Genomic DNA, 21,921 nt, shown 5'->3' with positions numbered 1-21,921 from the left:
TGAGAAGCGTTCTACCAACACATGAAGAAACACAGAGGCATCCGTAACCACGTGTGCAATGTGTGCAACAAGGCCTTCTACGAGGTGTCCAAGCTTAATGCGCACATGAGGGTTCATACTGGTAAGCTACAGATCCTTTAGCATTCTTAGTCTGACAAAACTACTGAGAAGCGTTCTACCAACACATGAAGAAACACAGAAGCATCTGTAACCACGTGTGCAATGTGTGTAACAAGGCCTTCTACGAGGTGTCCAAGCTTAATGCCCTTATGAGAGTTCATACTGGTAAGCAACAGATCCTTTAGCGCTCTTAGTCTGACAAAACTACTGATAAGCGTTCTACCAACACATGAAGAAACACAGAGGCATCTGTAACCACGTGTGTAATGTGTGCAACAAGGCCTTCTACGAGGTGTCCAAGCTTAATGCCCATATGAGGCTTCATACTGATAAGCAACTGATCATTTAGCGCTTTTTAATGTGACAAAATACTGAGAAGCGTTCTACAAACACATGAAGAAACACAGAGGCATCCGTAACCACGTGTTGGATGTCTGCAATGAGGCCTTCTATGAGGTGTCCAAGCTTAATGCGAACATGAGGGTTCGTACTGGTAAGCAAGAGATCCTACTAGCACTCTTAATGTGACAACACTACTGATAAATATTCGTCTCAAACCAACACATTTAGAAACACAGAGGCATCCGTAACGACGTGTGTAATGTCTACAATAAGGCCTTCTATGAAGTGTCTAAGTTTAATGCGTACATGAGAGTCCATAATGACTAGTATCATATCCTACAGTATCACATGATTCTCAACACTCCATATTTATGTAGGGATCTTAAAAACATGTCTTTTCTCAATTTCACGCTTAACGTATCCCAAATTTAAACATGTATTACTTAAATCATGACAAAAAATATACCATAAGCTCCTGTGTCCGAATCATAGTCTAGTAAATATCATCATCATCTGTCGTAGATTTTTTTTACTTGCTCCTGTTCCGAAACTGGGCTTGTATGTAGATACAAGTCTCAAAAAAACTCAAAACCATAACTTATATAATATATTATCAGGTGAACGCCCCTTTGAATGCCAATACTGCGAGCGTCGCTTCGCCCAACAGTCCGCGCTGATCTATCACCGGCGTACACACACCGGTGAAAAACCATACAGCTGCAAGCTCTGCGCAGCTCGGTTTACCACCTCATCGGCCAGAAACAACCACATGGTCACACACACGGGCAACAAGAGGTCAGTATGACAAATAAACGTTTTATCTGTCTATCATAAGTTCAAGTTGGATGCTATAGCAACAGGGGGTCACTTATAATTTGGTGTCTTGTAACCAGGATACTTATCAAGCTAGTGTAAGTTTTATGTAACTGTGTTTGATTAGATTGGTAGGAAACCGTCATCAGTAAAGTATGTACCACTAACAATTTTCGGCAATATCGTTAATTAATTAATTATTAATTACATTAATTTCTATTTTAAAATCAACTATATTTGGCCTTATTCTTTCAATATCATCGACGTTAAAAGTCATGTGCATTACAGAAGATGTTAGTTGAATGTAGTCGGTACATGACACCCGGGTAGGGCGCATAATGTTAGTACTTATGAGGTACCTAATTACCTACTAATATACTATAGTACTTATAAATTCATGCATATCTAATATAACACCTTTACAATATGATAAGAAGCTAATAATTAAATGTCATATTCGCTTATCAACGTTATTTCTAATATTATACAAACGCATATCTACCTAGGTTAATTCATCAATGTCACAGTTAATACTAATGGTTATGCTTTATGTCAATCCGAAACTCAATCAACGATTTAATGTCACATTTTTCTACAATTATTCACATTATAAAATAACAAAAGATGAAAGAGGTCATATTGCCTTACGGGCTTCATTCTAACAACTTATTATCATTAAAAAATTCATCGATTGTGTAGTACGACTTTTCGGTGAGTAGCTTTTTTAGTCAATTGTGTAGTACGACTTTTCGGTGAGTAGCTTTTTTAGTCAATTGTGTAGTACGACTTTTTGGTGAGTAGCTTTTTTAGTCAATTGTGTAGTACGACTTTTCGGTGAGTAGCTTTTTTAGTCAATTGTGTAGTACGACTTTTTGGTGAGTAGCTTTTTTAGTCAATTGCGTAGTATGACTTTTCGGTGAGTAGCTTTTTTAGTCAATTGCGTAGTACGACTTTTCGGTGAGTAGCTTTTTTAGTTTTTATCATTTAAGTTTGGGAAAAAAAAACTTGCTGTGCTGATTCTTGGAGTACATATTCGAACGAATTACTGGTTTCGTTTTTACAATGTAGTGTAAATCTTTATTTTTATAAACTTATTTTCTCTATGTCAGAATGCATTTGGTATTTATTTTCAGGTTCGTGTGCCCGGTGTGTTTCAAGGGCTGCACGTCGCGCGCGGAGCTGCGCGTGCACTCCAGCAAGCACACCGGGGAGAAGCTCTTCGGCTGCACGCTCTGCTCGGCGCGCTTCAGCTCCGCGTCCTACCTCGCCGTGCATAGGCGGCATCACACCGGTGAACGGAAATATAGCTGCAACGTTTGTGGTCGAGGTCAGTACCAGGAGGCCTACCGGGAAAATTCGCAAATTGCGGGAACCTTTCTCTTTTACTCTCACTAAGACGTAATTAGAGTGACGGAACGCTATTTTCAACTCCTGCTTGGAATATTAATTGCAAATTGTGCTCAATAATATGCTTTTTGCCAGTCGACAACACTCGTGCCCTCGATTGTCAAGTAGCGATACTGATAAGTCTGCTTGATGTTGACAGTTCAGTACAATTCTTGCGGCGGCTCTCAATTAATTTAGGTACTTACACCGCTAGGATCTATAAGGATTTAAAATTGGTTATTCACTATTTTCACTTGAATCATTTAATTTCCATGACACCTGCTCGTAAAGTTTCTCTTGATTGTTCAAAAACTGATAAGAAAGTTACATTTTATCCACAAGAGTGGTAATAGTACATTACGATACAAGTGCGAAAAATAGGTAATTCGCACATGTATCGTACAACGTTCTACAGTACATATGGTCCTTAGAATTTTCGACATAGGTACGTAATGTGGTAATTATCGCACTGGTGCGGTAAAGTAGCACCATATGTACTGTAAAGTAATTTATTTGATGCTAATTTTGAGTTGTTCCTTGTGTTGGCTGGTAGAATATGTTTGACTCGGTGGCAAAATATGATTGACCCTCGTGCCTTGAAGCCCTCGGAACACTCAAGATTTCACTTTTCGAACCACTCGCTACGCTTGTTTCAATTTTGGAATCTTTCGCTTGCTCGGGTATCAATATTAGCACGAGCGGTTAAACAACTTCGCTCCCTTGTAAAACAAATAACTATTATTACGCTGTTTACCCCATTTAATACTCGAAACACGTTGCTATAACCCATTTAATACGAAAACACATATTTGTAGTTCGAAAAAAATCAGACGCTTAAACCTAAGTGGTTTTTCAGTGTAGATTCCGAAACCATACTAATTATAAAAATTTACAGGTTTCATGGAATCTGGTTCATACAAGAAGCATCTAAAAACACACGAAGCAAAACCTGAAGATTCTTCAGAGTCCACTGAAATAGATAAGGGGGAAGAGGAAGACAGCCAGACAGGGGAAGAGCAGGAGAGCAATCAGTCCGAGGTCAGTATGAATTAATTAAGATTTTATATTTACCATAATAAATAAATAAATTTTATAGGACCTTATTACACAAATTGGCCAAGTCCCACAATAAGCTCAATAAGGCTTGTGTTGAGGGTACTTAGACAACGATATATATATAATATAAATACTTAAATACATAGAAAACACCCATGACTCGGGAACAAATATCCATGCTCATCACACGAATAAATGCCCTTACCAGGATTTGAACCCGAGACTATCGGCTTCATAGGCAGGGTCACTACCCACTAGGCCAGACCGGTCGTCACATAAGTACCCACACACGCTCATTTTCACAACTATTTTGAAATAATAAAACTAATGACCCTGTTAGCTGTAGACCTCGCGAGAATAGTTTAAAACACAATAAATGTATGCATTTTGAAAAAAAAATTTAATCGACAATAATAATCGATAGAACCTACTCACAAAATTTCACGAGAATAGCCGGGTCGGGAGAAAGGCCGGGAGGCAAATTCCTCACGCACAAACCGGTCAGTGTAGACGTGCCTCGGCCGACGCGGCGCGCTCGGTCGAGGAAATCGCACGCCTCGATGCGAACTTAAGTCGAGCCTGTGTCTTGAAACTTATGGTATTAATTATTGTATGGGTAACTTTTTATTTCCTATGGATATAGGCAATTACTGTGACTTGTAATTTTTATTATGAATAAATTGATTATGATTATGATATTGCCTCGCGCGTATGCTCGCTCTGTGTGAACCCGCCTGATAATTATAATTTTTTGAATGAAATTGGCTACTTGACTGTTTTTTGTAAATAATGTCAAACGATCTTGATTTTCCTGAGGATCAAAATGTCTATATGGGACTCATGGCATTTAAGCAACACAAAGATCAGAAATGTGAGTTAAAGTCTGACGCTCGCACTCGACGATTGAAACGCCTCTAACAAAATGATAAGGTGATGTGACGTCACATCATATAAGTCTGTCCTAAATGTATGGAAGATCAAGGAAATTGCCATTTTGACCCTGAAATATTGCGTTTATGTGTATAGTTGTCAAACAATTTATTTTTCAATAAAATGTAAGGAACAGAATGGTACCATTTTTAGGGTTCCGTAGCCAAATGGCAAAAAACGGAACCCTTATAGATTCGTCATGTCCGTCTGTCTGTCCGATTCTGTCACAGCCACTTTTTTCCGAAACTATAAAAGCTATACTGTTCAAACTTGGTAAGTAGATGTATTCTATGAACCGCATTATGATGTTCACACAAAAATAGAAAAAAAAACAATAAATTTTGGGGGTTCCCCATACTTAGAACTGAAACTCAAAAAATCTTTTTTCATCAAACTCATACGTGTGGGGTATCTATGGATAGGTCTTTAAAAATGATATTGAGGTTTCTAATATCATTTTTTTCTAAACTGAAAAGTTTGCGCGAGAGACACTTCCAAAGTGGTAAAAAGTGTGTCCCCCCCCCCGTAACTTCTAAAATAACAGAATGAAAAATCTAAAAAAAATATATGATATACATTGCCATGCAAACTTCCACCGAAAATTGGTTCGAACGAGATCTAGTAAGTAGTTTTTTTTTAATACGTCATAAAAATTAAAAAAAAAAATTTTTTTCATCAAACCCATACGTGTGGGGTATCTATGGATAGGTCTTCAAAAATGATATTTAGGTTTCTAATATCATTTTTTTCTAAACTGAATAGTTTGCGCGAGAGACACTTCCAAAGTGAAAAAATGTGTGTCCCCCCCCCCTGTAACTTCTAAAATAACAGAATGAAAAATCTAAAAAAAATATATGATATACATTGCCATGCAAACTTCCACCGAAAATTGGTTCGAACGAGATCTAGTAAGTAGTTTTTTTTTAATACGTCATAAAAATTAAAAAAAAAAAAAAAATTTCATCAAACCCATACGTGTGGGGTATCTATGGATAGGTCTTCAAAAATGATATTTAGGTTTCTAATATCATTTTTTTCTAAACTGAATAGTTTGCGCGAGAGACACTTCCAAAGTGAAAAAATGTGTGTCCCCCCCCCTGTAACTTCTAAAATAACAGAATGAAAAATCTAAAAAAAATATATGATATACATTACCATGCAAACTTCCACCGAAAATTGGTTTGAACGAGATCTAGTGAATAGTTTTTTTTTAATACGTCAATAAATTAAAAAAAACATTTTTTCATCAAACCCATACGTGTGGGGTATCTATGGATAGGTCTTCAAAAATGATATTTAGGTTTCTAACATCATTTTTTTCTAAACTGAATAGTTTGCGCGAGAGACAGTCCCAAAGTGGTAAAATGTGTGTCCAAAGTGGTAAAATGTTGAACAAGATCTAGCAAGTAGATTTTTTTTTTAATACGTCTTAAATGGTACGGAACCCTTCATGCGCGAGTCCGACTCGCACTTGGCCGCTTTTTTTTTTAAAGACAAAAAAAAATTTTTTTGAGACTCGGAGTCTTGTATTTTTTTATAATCACAATATAATTTTCTAAATTCCTTTTTTTTATAATGGATGGCTCATTTTCTATCCATTTAACTAAATTTTGTTATAATATTTAACATGTATCAAGTACACAATTGTATCTTAGCATAAGGGAAAATGACGAAGCCTATTGTGCAGGTTCAAGATCAGATCGAAGTAGAAGTGCCGCAGGCGCAGAGGAGATACAAGTGCGGAATCTGCGTGAAGACTTACATGTATCTACACAGTTTGAAGAAACACATGGCTACACATGTGCAGGTGAGGTCAACTTAGTTAGTTAGTTAGTTAGTGCTTATGGGCATTTTCCGCAAATCGACAACCAGTGTGCCTATTTTGCGTGAAACGAGGTAACGCTACTCTAACCACCCCAGCTCCTCCACGAAGCCTAGCAAAGTTTTCAGGTTGCTAATTGCCTCTCCTAGTGTGCACGGAGTCCCTAGGTATGTGTTCCTGTATACTTCTACCTGTTTGCAGTCTAGGAGAATATGTTTTGTTGTTTCTTCTTCTTCCATGCACGCTCTGCACATGGGGCTGTCTGTTTTACCCATATCGTGTAGGTGTTTGTTAAGTGTGTTATGTCCTGTAATTAATCCTACTATTTTACGTAGTTGGTGTCGAGGTGTTTTCAGTAGTATTTTGGTGAGGTCCACTTATATTTCGTCAGACATCGGTATTTTATTGTAATTTGTAATATTTATAACTAAATATGGGCAGCATATTCGGCAAGTTTTCCAGTTTTCTTTATACGGCCGAATTATTAGGTTAAAGTGCCGAATATTCTGCAAATATTTTTAATTATGTTAGTCTTATTCTTCTTCCTCGCGTTGTCCCGGCATTTTGCCACGGCTCATGGGAGCCTGGGGTCCGCTTTGACAACTAATCCCAAGATTTGGCGTAGGCCCTTATATTTACGAAAGCTACTGCCATCTGACCTTCCAACCCAGAGGGTAAACTAGGCCTTGTTGGGATTAGTCCGGTTTCCTCACGATGTTTTCCTTCACCGAAAAGCGACTGGTAAAGTTCCGAAAAACTCATTGGTACGAGCCGGGGTTTGAACCCGCGACCTCCGGATTGCAAGTCGCACGCTCTTACCGCTAGGCCATCAGCGCTTCCAGGACTTTTTAAGTGCTCTCTTCCATCGGTAATCTTGTTATTAAAACATAATGTGACATGTTGAACCATTAATATGGTTAGCTAATGGTTGTTTTGATTATTTAGCGTCGAAAAAAAACTTTACTAGTTCCTTTGCGGTTTTCACTTTTAAGGAATTATTTTTAAGTACAGCCTCACTAATCCGGTACTAATGTGGACACAAGAGACGGATTACTGAAAGTTGGAGCAAATCTGCATATTATTTTAATATATTTTTTATATGTAGAAATACATTTTACTAAAATTGTACTGTTATCTGGAACTTAGCCATTTAAGTCTGAAGAGAAGTGCGATAACGAGAATGTAGACGCACATAGTAAATTAGAACATAGAATGATCATTTGGACCCTAAATTTAGTGCCGGATTACCGTCTATACCGGACCATCGAAATGCCGGATTATGGAGGTTTCACGGATTTTCTATTTTATCTTTAGCTGCTAATTTAATTGAAACGTTTTCAAATGGTTTATTAGAATGGTAGGTACATATGAACCGAATAATGTACACTTAATACTCATCTACAGCAATTCGTTTTTTTTTTATACTACGTCGGTGGCAAACAAGCATACGGCCTGCCTGATGGTAAGCAGTATCCGTAGCCTATGTACGTCTGCAACTCCAGAGGAGTTACATGCGCGTTGCCGACCCTAACCCCCTCCCGCCCCTCGTTGAGGTCTGGCAACCTTACTCACCGGCAGCAATACAACACTATGAGTAGGGCCTAGTGAAAAATTCAATGAATTTGTAATTCGAATGAAATATCCAAATACTGGAACCCCCACCTCACTTACGTTTACTTTCCATAGCCACAACAGCAGCAGCAACAACAGCAGCAACAACAACAACAACAACAACAAGTTCAACAAGTCCCTCAAATCCAAGTGCAACAACAGCAAGTCCAGCAGCAGCAGCAAGTGTCGGTGCAGCAAGTGGGCGCGCAGTTGCAGCAGCAGGTGCTGCAGGTCGGCGGCGTGCAGCAGCTGGCGCTGCCGCAGCAGCCGTCATTCGTCCAGGTAACAACAGATGACAGAGACGAGAGACAGCGAGAGAGAGAGAGAAAAAAAGTTTTATGTGTGGTAGTGACCCTGCCTATGAAGCCGATGGTTCCTGGTTCGAATCCCGGTAAGGGCATTTATTTGTGTCAGTCATGGGTGTTTTCTTTGTGCATATTTAAGTATTTATATATAATAAATATCATTGTAACACAAGCCTTATTGAACTTACTGTGGGACTTATGTCAATTTGTGTAATAAGGTCATTCTACTTTACTGCAGGTTTGTGCAATTTCAAATAATCTTGCAACTTTTATATTCGTAATGCGTTTTAACTTACAGCTACTAAAACATGAGCACAGAATATGCCTTAATATTTGACCCTTGACTTTTTTTATTTTTAGTACAGCTATGTTACCGCCCCTGTCCTTGCTTATAATGACAAGTTTATTACTTATTAAAAATAAATATGAAAATAGATACAATATTTTTTTACGTTCGTTCCAAGGTATCGTTAGTGCGGCATTAAAGTGTGCTTTATTGATATACAATTTAAAAAAATCCATAATTTACAAATCGTCAGGTGACAAGCAAAACTCACTAATTACCACCACAACTTCGTAGCCATAATGAACCATATTGCTACTAAAACAAGGTTGATTTTTTAAAATTATTTTTTTTGTCACCTGACGAAATATAAAAATCAAATACTTGCTTATGGGGAGAAAAAAAACCTACAGTATAAAGTAGAATGCCCAATAACATCCTATAATATTTATTTATTTATTCATATCAAATATTAAAGCTGATTCAGACACATTTACATTGCGGTATTGAATCAGATGTAACCTCAATAGTCCGCGACGTAACTAAAATCGCATGCGAGTTCGTGTGCCGTCTACGTTAACGGCACTAGTAATGGAAAATTTAATAGGAAATTTGGAGTATTTTGATATTTTCTCGGCACCTGTAAAATTTCTACCACTTTATGCGTTAAAAGTTGAATGTTCTATTCGTCCTTGATGTTTTCAATGTATTTAATGAAAGATACTGCAATTGGTTTCACTATTATTAACAAATTAAAACTATGGTTTTCTGCTCCAGTCATGAGATGGCGCCATTCATTTTAAATTAAAAAGAAAAACAATGTATGTATAGTATATCTTTATAGTATATCTTTATTTGCTAGAATTATGGTTAACACAGATGTTACATCAAAATTCTGCCACAATAAATACTTAATGACTAACATGCATTTACTCTATATTTACATTTCATCGATTAATTATTATTTAATAATGTTAATATTTATAATTTGTTACTTACAAAAAAAAAAAAAAAAAACAAAATGAGTATGATAATATTAACAAATGTCCTACAGAATACATTACATTAATTAAATTATAATTAGGTACAAACATTTTAAATACAATTAAATTTACAGCCCTTTATTGCGCATAATTATTAAATCTACAGTTGGTTTCTTTTAAGAATTCCTTCACTGAGTAAAAGCACTGCTCTTTCAACCATAAACTAAGTTTTTTGCAAAAACTGTTATAATCCATATCCGTAATTTGTTTTGGTATAGAGTTATAGATCAAACAAGCCATGTAGTAGCAGTTTTTACGGTACAGTTTTAGTTTTGGGGCGGGCATGATTAAATTAACTTGAGTTTCAGCTCTCCGGTTGAACCTTAAACTTAAGCAGCTTATGTTTATGGTAAAATATTGTCAGAGTTTAAAATCTTACAGGATTTCTCTATACCATCCCATTACTGGTGCCTGTTCCATTATAGTGGCGTTTACTATAAATGAGCCCGTAACCAAGGATTTTATTTCTCGTTATTTCCAGGCTGGACACTCCCCGTACCCTGTGATATCGTCAGTGCAATCATTGCAGTTGCAGCAAACGCAGCAACACGTTAACACGGTACCCATTTTACATATTTATCTAGTAATAAATATACGTCGTTTCTGTTTATATGGATATTTTAAGTAGAGCGTGGAACAACTACACTCTAATTTTAAGTAGAGCTTGGAACAACTACACTCTAATTTTAAGTAGAGCGTGGAACAACTACACTCTAATTTTAAGTAGAGCGTGGAACAACTACACTCTAATTTTGAGTAGAGCCTGAAACAATTACACTCTAATTTTAAGTAGAGCTTGGAACAACTACACTCTAATTTTAAGTAGAGCGTGGAACAACTACACTCTAATTTTAAGTAGAGCTTGGAACAACTACACTCTAATTTTAAGTAGAGCGTGGAACAACTACACTCTAATTTTAAGTAGAGCGTGGAACAATTACACTCTAATTTTACTAATAGGAAGACGTAAGCCTCCTGAGACCTAGAAGTTGTTTGGTTTTTTAATTTGCTCAATGAAAGCTCATAATACATTTTGAAGTATGTACAAAATTGCGCTGTGGCTGAAATCGGTCTGGAGAATTATGATCATTTTGGACTCCTGAGGCCAATTACTATTTATATATTGCAAATTTTGAGTGGGATATTTTAAAACCGTGTAGCCGTTAGGGTCTGTCATCGGCAAGTTCTTGAATACCGCCAATGAAATCTTAAATCTCTTACCCATTATCCACATAGATCAAAATATGTAATAGTAGACGCCGCACGTGATTGGATATAGATCGGGTAATTTACGACGACGCTTGCCTTGAGTAGTGTTGGTAGGAACTCAAGTCTTTTGAGTCTAAATTGAAGAACTCTACTCGATTTTACGAGACTAAGAGCTTAAAAAACTTCTGAGTCTTTTAAGTCCCGAGTCGAGTCCTTTTTGAGTCTTTTTTAAGCGCAACTCAAAAGGACTCGAGTCTCTGAATAAAGACTCAGTCAACAATTTTATAGGTTTTACTTAAACTACAGTAAAGGAGATAGGCGTTATTGTATTTATGTTATGTAAATCCATGAATTTTACATAAAGACAACGCATTTCGAAGTTATTTGTAAAAAAATACAAGTTCTCCGAAAATGACTCAAGTCTATACAAAAGACTCGGGACTCTAATAGGTCGAAAATAACTCGAGTCTCGTCCTAATTATAAGAGTCTGAAAAACTGAGTCGAGACTTAAAACAGAGGACACAAAGGACTCGAGTCTTAACCAACACTACCCTTGAGTCGTAATGTCATGTTATTTAACCTTTTGAACGCCACGCCTATCGCACGCGGCGCGTAATCGTGAACCTTGTCGGTACGCATGAAGGTTGATATTGGATTGTAGCCGCGCGCGTCATATGACGTCTTTGGCGGTCAAAAGGTTAAGGTTACATTATATCACGATTGTATAAAATACTATTATTTGCTCGTGTTACAGAGCCCACCGAGCATATTCATCTGAGCACTTGAGACTTAATATTTGAATATGTTACAGCAACAGCCGCAGCTGCAGGTGCAGACCATACAGATACATCCCCAGCATCAGCCGATACAGATTCATGTAAGTGCAGCTTTAATTTAGCACATTCACCGCTGCGCTACGTCGTTGCGGATAACATGGGTTTCCCGGTATGTAGCAAAAATGCTTCGTAGAGGCAAAACGACAACGTGTCATGAATAGCGTTGAATTGGTTAATACATGCTAAGCTAGACAGTGACCGTAAATTATTTTTATAAAAAAAAAAAATCTAAACTATATCTTGTTTTTTTGTATACTTATTACAACGTGAAAATCTCAAATATGAACGTAGCTACATAAAAAAAGAATCGATTATCAAATTCATATAAGTAGTTTCACTTGAACACTTGGACTGCGAAGGATTTCCTTTCCATTGTATTCCATTAAATTATAGGAATAAATGTCTATTTAAGTTTTTGTTTGACAAAAACTGCTAAATATATAAGTTTCGCTAAATGATTCCCTTCCCAGCTATAACTTCTGAACAAAACTTTGCAACGTCACCGTGGAAAGAAAGAAAATAATGTATTTTATTGGTATAATAGTACATTTTAATGCAAGTGTGCAAAGTGTCTGCATACGGCTCATAAAAGACATCGCGGGACTCGTAAATAATGACACTTGCACACGTACATTGAACGACGTTTTCTAATATATTTGTGAAAAAATAACAATAAAACAAAATTAAATATTGTTTGAGAGACGGCTTAAAGACCTTACAGTTACGATTTTTTCTTTGAACTTGAATGTTCATTCAGCAGCGATGATTTACATTGAAAAAATTATTCACAACTCATTTCATACAAAACACTCTCATAGTTGCAATTAAAGTTGAATTATTTTGATACAACTAAATTTTAAGTGAAAATACTGAAAATGGCGAGCGACGATTTTACTTTTTAATTTTTTTCTGTTAACGACAGCCAACATGGCAATGATACTATCATTCAGCCAATAATAAAAAAAAACTGAAATATCGTATTATAATTATAACACTTAATTTATATAATAACAAATAAATATTCAATTTACGAGTATATAGTTTAATAATATTTTTGGCCGTAATAAACGTGTAATGGCGAAATAAAAAAAAATATAGAGTTTTTGGACATCCAAACTCTTTGGTGTGGATGTATGGATTACGGTCAGAAATAAATTTAAAAAAGTTGAAAAAACTACTTTGCGAACGCTAAGCAGCTACGTAAAGCCTGACCAGTAATATATGATCACGCTCCATATTGCGGAATTTCATTGAAACTAAAAACTTCTTACTAAATTAAATTGAACTGTCACTCTACACATGAAAATAACAGCGCCCTCTTGACAATTATCATATATTTCGGGTCGGGCTTTAAAATAGCACTTTATGAGCTTTTAGCAAATGATTGATTTCCTTGCAGGCGGTGGGCGTGCAGCAGGTGCAGCAGCAGCAGCTGCACGTGGCCACGTCCAGCTGTCAGACCATGCTGCCCAACATACTGCAGGTACGATACTTCATGCTGTCTCAGGACTCAACAACTGTCAGCTCTCATCCAACATAGTGGTGGTGATCCTGGGGATAGTGGACTACAGGTTTTTTTTTTTTATACTACGTCGGTGGCAAACAAGCATACGGCCCGCCTGATGGTAAGCAGTCTCCGCAGCCCATGTACACCTGCAACTCTAGAGGAGTTACATGCGCGTTGCCGACCCTAACCCCACCCCCCTCGTTGAGCTCTGGCAACCTTACTCACCGGCAGGAACACAACACTATGAGTAGGGTCAAGTGTTATTTGGCTGCGGTTTTCGAAACTACTTTGTGACTACAGACTACACGTGGACGAATAAGAAGTATACATTTTGTTTTTAAATTTTAACTATATTAAGTTCAAAGATTATTAAGTATTGTTTTAACCCTTTTCCAGGCCGCACCAATCTAGAAGGTGTTCCCAAAAAATCCAAACATATTCCAATTAATCCAGCTTTGATGATTCATTTGAAGACAAGTAACATTTCCTGAAAGAGTAATCTAATTTGAACCTTAAATCGGAATGCTACAGTTGAAATTCTAATGGCGCGTATGTGGTCGATAAATCGTACTAGCCTGGAAAAGGGTTAAAAATATATTATTCAGGGTTGGCAAATACATGCGGAACATAATGTCTGACTGTCCATCACTAACAACAGGCAAATGTGAGCCATTACCATCGCAATATTTAGCATATTTTCGCACATCGGCGTTACCTTAGTAAATTTGTATCGGATGGTCGGTTTTAACTGTTTAAATTTCATCAGCTTATCAGCATAGACACGTTATTTTAGATAGCCCCACAGAAATAAGTCAGGAGCTGCAAAATTTGGTGAATTTGTGTTTCAATCTTGAAATTATCAAGCAAACAACGTGTTTTAAACAACACAAACATTTGAGAAAAACTTTCTTGCTGCTAGAGGTAGACATTTGGCAGAAATTATCTTCCATATATTGCCAACCATGAACAATATATTTATGAAAAAATCTCAGTCATTTTTGCTCTTAATTATAAAAAAATAATAATGACAAAATTATAAAAACAAAGAGTATATCTCTTGTTTGCCTATCCCATACTTCTTCTTTGTCGTATCCTCATGGCTGACTGTGGACACTCTTTCCCAGTGCCCCCAAGCCTTGGACTTGGATCTATCTTGGACCCGGGGTTTGCTAGTCTATAATAATGTCTTTGTCTCTGACGTTATTCTGTCCGCCCACCGCTTTCTTGGGCGGTCAGAATACATAAAACATACTCATACACCGGCTGATTGACAATCTAGAGTTCCTATTGCTAGTCACTATCGAAGAAAGTTATTACTCGCAAATATACTTATTGATCGCATAGCCGACGCTGTGATTGTGTATAATAGGTATACAATTTCGCATCAAATGCTTCTTAATAATTTAGTTGTTGATTATTATAACCGAAAAAATTATTTAATGATAGAATTTACGATATTTTTGTACATAATACTCGAAATGATATACATATAATACATCAAGCGTCCGAGAGAGGCGCAACTTTTGTGTCTAAATAATAGTACCTATAAGTGTCTAATTACGAAGGCCGAGGGCTTTACGTGCTCTGATATTCAAGGCGACTGCGGCGCCTTGCACACTGTAAGAGTGCATGAACCACGCTTTTATATACAGGGCGTCAAGGGCCATTTGCCCTTGCCCTATGCGAGCTTTTATAAAAGATAGGGTTTAGGGTCGGCAACGCGCATGTAACTCTCTGGAGTTGCAGGCGTACATAGGCTACGGGACTGTTTACCATCAGGCGGGCCGTATGTTGTTTGCCACCGACGTAGTACTTAGTTTAATCATAAGTCGATTATTGTTTCAGTAAACTGCCTTAAAAGTGATCACAAATAGTCGATCTTTGACTGATTTGTTTGTTCGTTCGTATAATTGTGACGTTATTTATTATAACGGACCTTATTGTCGATGGCGCTTACGACATAATCAGCGATGCCCCTATATAAATACGACGCTGCGCTACGCAGTGCGGCGTAAGCGCCCTCGACAAAAGATTCAGGTTTCATAGATAACGTCACAATTAATTCAATTTACAATTAATAAGATAAATTTCAACCAAACGTTAATTTCTCTTTAACTTTTAATTTTATGCACTTATACCGGTTTTAACATTTTTGATCACTTTTAAAGCAGTTAGCTGAAACATTAATCGACTTTTATTAAACCACTCTTTATTTATACTTTACCATTTCTACTGTTTTTATTAGTATTGAACACTAACAAAATTTACCAAACCGAGTTGGTGGTAACTAATGGGATTTTTTTTCTCAGTAGTTACCACTGGTAAAAGGTGGGAAAAAAATCCCAGTAGTTACCACTGGTAACAACTTAGTGGTAACTAGTGGGAATAACCTATAACGCCGGGCGAAGCCTGACGTTCAGAGCGGGAGAAGCCCTGGGACGCCCTTTACATTTGTTCAATTACAGAGGCAAAATTAAGAAAAGCATAAAATCTAAATTGCATTTAAAGGGGTTCCATAATTTCAACTATAGAGGCCTTTTGGTTTCAAGGGACCGGAACCAAACCTTTAGTTGTTGCATCTATTGTGGTTTTCCATTTAGGTCCCAATTAACCAGGTTTTACTGTAAATAAAAATAAATAATCTTCGTAATCGAATCGTAGTAATCTTTGTAAAGTAAGCCTTGCGCACTCTGACATTCTTCATACTGTACTACACAGTGTACTATTATTCTGTGTCTGGGTACTAGATTCGCATTTAGACACCTTTACTATTGTTCTGTGTTTGAGCACTGACCTCCTGGACGCTTCGGGCCTTCGACCCTACCCAAAGTTCACATTTAGACACTTCTGATATGGTTCTGTGTTTAGCCTTAACCTCTTGGACGTATGGAGCCTTCGGCCCTACACGGAGCTTGGCCTACGGCCTTCACATTTAGACACCTTGTGCTATTTATTCTGTGTTGAGCACTGACCTCTGGGACTCTTTGGGCCTTCAGCCCTACGCGGAGCTCGGCTTTCGGCCTTTACATTTAGACACTTGTGCTATTTATTCTGTGTTGAGCACTGATCTCCTGGACTCTTCGGGCCTTCAGCCCTACGTGGAGCTCGGCCATCGGCCTTTACATTTAAACACTTGTGCTATTTATTCTGTGTTGAGCACTGATCTCCTGGACTCTTCGGGCCTTCAGCCCTACGCGGAGCTCGGCCTTCGGCCTTTACATTTAGACACTTGTGCTATTGTTCTGTGTTTGAGCACTGACCTCTTGGACGCTTCGGGCCTTCGGCCCTACGCGGTGCTCGGCCTTCGCATTTAGACACTCCTGCTGTGACTTCAGCCATAGGCCTTTGCAATAGGAGTGGTTCACACTATACGTTTACGAAAACTATTGCCGCTGTGTCCCTGATACAGCCTTACCCCCTTTTTTTTGGAGCATTGAATCCATGATCCTGACGGTGTCCTCGTTCCAGCTGGGCGGCGGCACGGTGGCGGTGTCGGGGCTGGGCGGCGCGGAGCTGGGCGGCGTGGCGCACCGCATCATCCTGCAGCCGCCGCAGCACCCCGCCGTCTACACGCTGCACCACTAGCGGCGCTCACAGCACCGCATCATCCTGCAGCCGCCGCAGCACCCCGCCGTCTACACGCTGCACCACTAGCGGCGCTCACAGCACCGCATCATCCTGCAGCCGCCGCAGCACCCCGCCGTCTACACGCTGCACCACTAGCGGCGCTCACAGCACCGCATCATCCTGCAGCCGCCGCAGCACCCCGCCGTCTACACGCTGCACCACTAGCGGCGCTCACAGCACCGCATCATCCTGCAGCCGCCGCAGCACCCCGCCGTCTACACGCTGCACCACTAGCGGCGCTCACAGCACCGCATCATCCTGCAGCCGCCGCAGCACCCCGCCGTCTACACGCTGCACCACTAGCGGCGCTCACAGCACCGCATCATCCTGCAGCCGCCGCAGCACCCCGCCGTCTACACGCTGCACCACTAGCGGCGCTCACAGCACCGCATCATCCTGCAGCCGCCGCAGCACCCCGCCGTCTACACGCTGCACCACTAGCGGCGCTCACAGCACCGCATCATCCTGCAGCCGCCGCAGCACCCCGCCGTCTACACGCTGCACCACTAGCGGCGCTCACAGCACCGCATCATCCTGCAGCCGCCGCAGCACCCCGCCGTCTACACGCTGCACCACTAGCGGCGCTCACAGCACCGCATCATCCTGCAGCCGCCGCAGCACCCCGCCGTCTACACGCTGCACCACTAGCGGCGCTCACAGCACCGCATCATCCTGCAGCCGCCGCAGCACCCCGCCGTCTACACGCTGCACCACTAGCGGCGCTCACAGCACCGCATCATCCTGCAGCCGCCGCAGCACCCCGCCGTCTACACGCTGCACCACTAGCGGCGCTCACAGCACCGCATCATCCTGCAGCCGCCGCAGCACCCCGCCGTCTACACGCTGCACCACTAGCGGCGGTCACAGCACCGCATCATCCTGCAGCCGCCGCAGCACCCCGCCGTCTACACGCTGCACCACTAGCGGCGCTCACAGCACCGCATCATCCTGCAGCCGCCGCAGCACCCCGCCGTCTACACGCTGCACCACTAGCGGCGCTCACAGCACCGCATCATCCTGCAGCCGCCGCAGCACCCCGCCGTCTACACGCTGCACCACTAGCGGCGCTCACAGCACCGCATCATCCTGCAGCCGCCGCAGCACCCCGCCGTCTACACGCTGCACCACTAGCGGCGCTCACAGCACCGCATCATCCTGCAGCCGCCGCAGCACCCCGCCGTCTACACGCTGCACCACTAGCGGCGCTCACAGCACCGCATCATCCTGCAGCCGCCGCAGCACCCCGCCGTCTACACGCTGCACCACTAGCGGCGCTCACAGCACCGCATCATCCTGCAGCCGCCGCAGCACCCCGCCGTCTACACGCTGCACCACTAGCGGCGCTCACAGCACCGCATCATCCTGCAGCCGCCGCAGCACCCCGCCGTCTACACGCTGCACCACTAGCGGCGCTCACAGCACCGCATCATCCTGCAGCCGCCGCAGCACCCCGCCGTCTACACGCTGCACCACTAGCGGCGCTCACAGCACCGCATCATCCTGCAGCCGCCGCAGCACCCCGCCGTCTACACGCTGCACCACTAGCGGCGCTCACAGCACCGCATCATCCTGCAGCCGCCGCAGCACCCCGCCGTCTACACGCTGCACCACTAGCGGCGCTCGCAGTACGGCTGAATATCGTGAATTCATTCATCACTGTTAAGCCGAATATCAGTTGCTACAATCGTCATCAGAAACAATATAGCTTAAACACTTTTTGATACACCATTTTACTTGGGATTAGTTTTTATATATACAATAGTCAAATGCCATACGACAGAGCCGTTCGTGGAGTTTTTATGTAATAAAACAGTGACAATATCACAAAATAGGGGGGTGGGTCCAATTGAGGGGGGGTATTAATTAGGGTAATATGCCTACTTGAATAATAACTATCTTTATCTTTACCTCAGCGAATAAGTTTTAAATCAATCAAGAATTTTCGGGTTATGCCCACTAGTTACCACCAAGTTGTTACCAGTGGTGACTACTGGGAATTTTTTTGGGTAAAAAGTGGGATTTTTTTTCCCAGTAGTTACCACCAAAATTTTGTTAGAGTTCAATACTAATAAAAACAGTAGAAATAGTAAAGTATAAATAAAGAGTGCTTTAATAAATAGTTATGAGTCGAGTAGTGTTTCAGTTAACTGCTTTAAAAGTGTCATAAAATTAAAAGTTAAAGAGAAATTAACGTTTGGTTGAAATTTATCTTATTAATTGTAAATTGAATTAATTGTGACGTTTTCTATGAATCCTGGATCTTTTAAAGAGGGCGCTTACGCCGGACTGCCTATAGCAGCGTTGTATTTATATAGGAGCATCGCCAGAGATGGGCATTAATCGATTAATTTTTTAGTTAACTAATCAATCGATTAAAAATATCAATCGTCATTTTTTTATCGCGATTTAAATTGCGATTGCGATTAGTTGCGATTAAATTAGTTGTGAGAATGTACAACTAACAACTAAATTAGTTTTAGTTTCAATCAACTAAATTTCACGGTTAAATCTATATTAAAACTATGTCATCGCTGGTTTTGACATGACAATGTAATATTATGGGCAATAATATAACGATATATGTGTAGTATATATCGTTATATTATGGATACAGGTAACGATAAATAGCGAAAAACTGCTATGTTTACAACTTGCAAACAATAATGTAGATTGGTGCATTGTTAATACTTAAGTTGTAAACGAACACGTTTTTTAATGTTTTATATCATAACATATGATATGAACATTTTATCGTATATAGAACGTTGATTTGATATTTTTTTTATTTTAATTATTATTTTTACGATTGACATTGATTAACAACAAAATACAAAGTTTTATTTATAAAATTGTGTTTTAAGTGTCAATGCACATAGTATCCAGTTTTTATTTACCCTTAGATAAGAGAAATTTTACACTCCATAAAAATGGTCAAAATATCGCCAGTAACACATGTGCTGATTCATTTTTATACATGCGTTAAAATGTTCTAATCTGCTGGCTATCAACACAGCCATACCGAGGTTTTCCATTAAATTTGCTTCTAACTTTAGTCGCGGAAAAAATAGTCTAACCTAACTAATTAGTCGATTACAAAAATTAGTTGTCCGTAATCAATCGGCAACTAAATTAGTTGCACTCTATACAACTACGATTGAGTCGTCGTTTTTAATCGTCAGTCGCAACTAATTATTTTAGTCTTAATCGTTGATCGTTAGTCGATTACATTTTGCCCATCTCTGAGCATCGCTGATAATGGCGTAAGAGCCATCGATAATAAGGTCCGTTTCAATAAATAACGTCACAATTTTATTAAATTCAAATTTATTAAAAAAAACTCAAAATGTAACAATACAGGACTAGCCTAAGACATTACATTTCTTATAACTAAGGTCAATATATATTATATATGTTAAAAAATACTAATAATAATAATTACTTATGTGATTATGGATTAGCTACACGTCATGTCATAAAATACATTTAAACAATTATACGAACGAACAAACAAATCAGTCAAAGACCGACTATTTTTGATCACTTCTAAGGCAGTTTACTGAAACAGTAATCGACTTATAATTAAACTAATTAACTTACAATTAATTCGTATTTAATTAATTATTAATTAAAGCACTCTATATTTAGACTGTTTTATTAGTATTGAATGCTAACCAAATTTTGGTGGTTACTAGTGGGAAAAAAAATCCCACCTTTTACCAGTGGTAACTACCGGGAAAAAAAATCCCAGTAGTTACCACCTAATCGAGTTGGTGGTAACTAGTGGGATTTCGTTTCCAGTAGTTACCAGTGGTAAAAGGTGGAAAAAAAATCCCAGTAGTTACCACTGGTAACAACTTGGTGGTAACTAGTTGGGAATAACTCGTAGTTTCTGTGCCTATTTACCCACATTTACATTTATTTTATAGTTCGTGTCTTCCACGATGACGCGCAGATTTGTCAAATTTAATCTTTAAAACATAGCAATACGAGTCAAGACACGCGTCTTCGTGAATGATACGATCTATAAATTGCACCGATTTGGACAAAACAAAGAAAGGGAGTGTCATTATACACGTCATATTTTCATAGAAAGTCAAAAAACGTACTCCTATCTAAGTGACCGGCAACGCACTTACAAACCCCTCTGGTGTTGCGGGTATCCATGGACTACGGTAATCGCTTGCCATCAGGCAATTCGTCAGCTCGTTTGCTTCCTAAATCATAATAAATGCAGAGTTATCTTGGTCCGACTCTCCAAAATTTGTATACACTTGTTCAGTTATTGCGAAGTGCGTTGTGGGAGAACTGAATGTAAATTTTTGTTGGTCCATATTTTGTGTTTACTGATATACCATAATGTACAGTCACGTCTGAAAATATCGATACGAAAAATATGCCAAAATTATGTATACACTACCTTAATATATGGGCAATAAAGTCGTGTATACATATTTTAGCACTTTTTTCGTATCGATATTTTCAGACGTGACCGTACACATACAGCATACACAGACGATATACCTTTTACATAACTTTAGTAATATCTAGCCATAGCACATGTTAACGGTTATTACGGCATTTAGTCCACTGTATAAAGCTGACGATCTTTCGGTACCTAGAGAAATAAGTAAACTTTCTGCGTACACCAGTTTTCTTACCTAATAAATAATAAGTTTTGTGTGGGAGGTATGGTAAAACGTATTATTAATAAGTTTAAAACTCGGTTAAAACTTATTACATTAAAATCTTATTACAAATAAGTTTTTGCATCGCTTAAAACGAAAGTGGAGGTGTCGCACGAAACCACTTTTTCATACAAACGTAGTTTTTAATTTCCTCTCTGGATATTAACATTATTGAAAATATTTTGACACAATTTGTTGTATATCAAGCATAGGTATGCCCCTACGTAAAAATTTTTTTTTTTTTTCAAATTTTTAATGGAGTTTAAATTTTTTTATGAAATTGTGTAAATATTCGCTCCTAATTTTTATAATAATACAATGATCATTAAACGTCAAACGTAGGGA

At 39.3% G+C, this 21,921-nt stretch overlaps 1 protein-coding gene across 2 annotated transcripts; it reads left to right on the top strand.

Moving 5' to 3' along the window:
• The first annotated feature begins 13 nt into the window (after nt 1-13).
• Nucleotides 14-16,919, top strand: LOC133529367 (zinc finger protein 436-like). Of its 2 annotated transcripts, none has more exons than XM_061867073.1 (10): nt 14-121; nt 1,080-1,257; nt 2,409-2,602; nt 3,557-3,699; nt 6,335-6,454; nt 8,156-8,362; nt 10,193-10,270; nt 11,733-11,798; nt 13,157-13,240; nt 16,733-16,919. In XM_061867073.1, the coding sequence occupies exons 1-10, from the start codon at nt 22-24 to the stop codon at nt 16,847-16,849; spliced, it is 1,287 nt and encodes a 428-aa protein (XP_061723057.1). In that variant the 5' UTR covers nt 14-21; the 3' UTR covers nt 16,850-16,919. The 2 variants fall into 2 exon arrangements, with proteins under 2 accessions (XP_061723057.1, XP_061723058.1); XM_061867074.1 differs by lacking the exon at nt 14-121 and adding an exon at nt 171-285.
• Nucleotides 16,920-21,921: the final 5,002 nt, after the last annotated feature.

Source organism: Cydia pomonella, chromosome 20, assembly GCF_033807575.1.
Source record: "Cydia pomonella isolate Wapato2018A chromosome 20, ilCydPomo1, whole genome shotgun sequence".
Taxonomy (NCBI): Eukaryota; Metazoa; Arthropoda; class Insecta; order Lepidoptera; family Tortricidae; genus Cydia; species Cydia pomonella.
The sequence above is the reverse complement of the archived record's forward strand: the minus strand, read 5'-3'. Positions and strand labels throughout refer to the sequence as shown.

What these genes read in the sequence shown, in the direction of transcription:
- LOC133529367 (XM_061867073.1), top strand. Translation starts at nt 22, where the DNA reads ATGAAGAAACACAGAGGCATCCGTAACCACGTGTGCAATGTGTGCAAC. An exon ending in AGGAGAGCAATCAGTCCGAG is followed by an intron (nt 3,700 to 6,334) that starts GTCAGTATGAAT and finishes CCTATTGTGCAG; the next exon opens with GTTCAAGATCAGATCGAAGT. An exon ending in ACATGGCTACACATGTGCAG is followed by an intron (nt 6,455 to 8,155) that starts GTGAGGTCAACT and finishes TACTTTCCATAG; the next exon opens with CCACAACAGCAGCAGCAACA.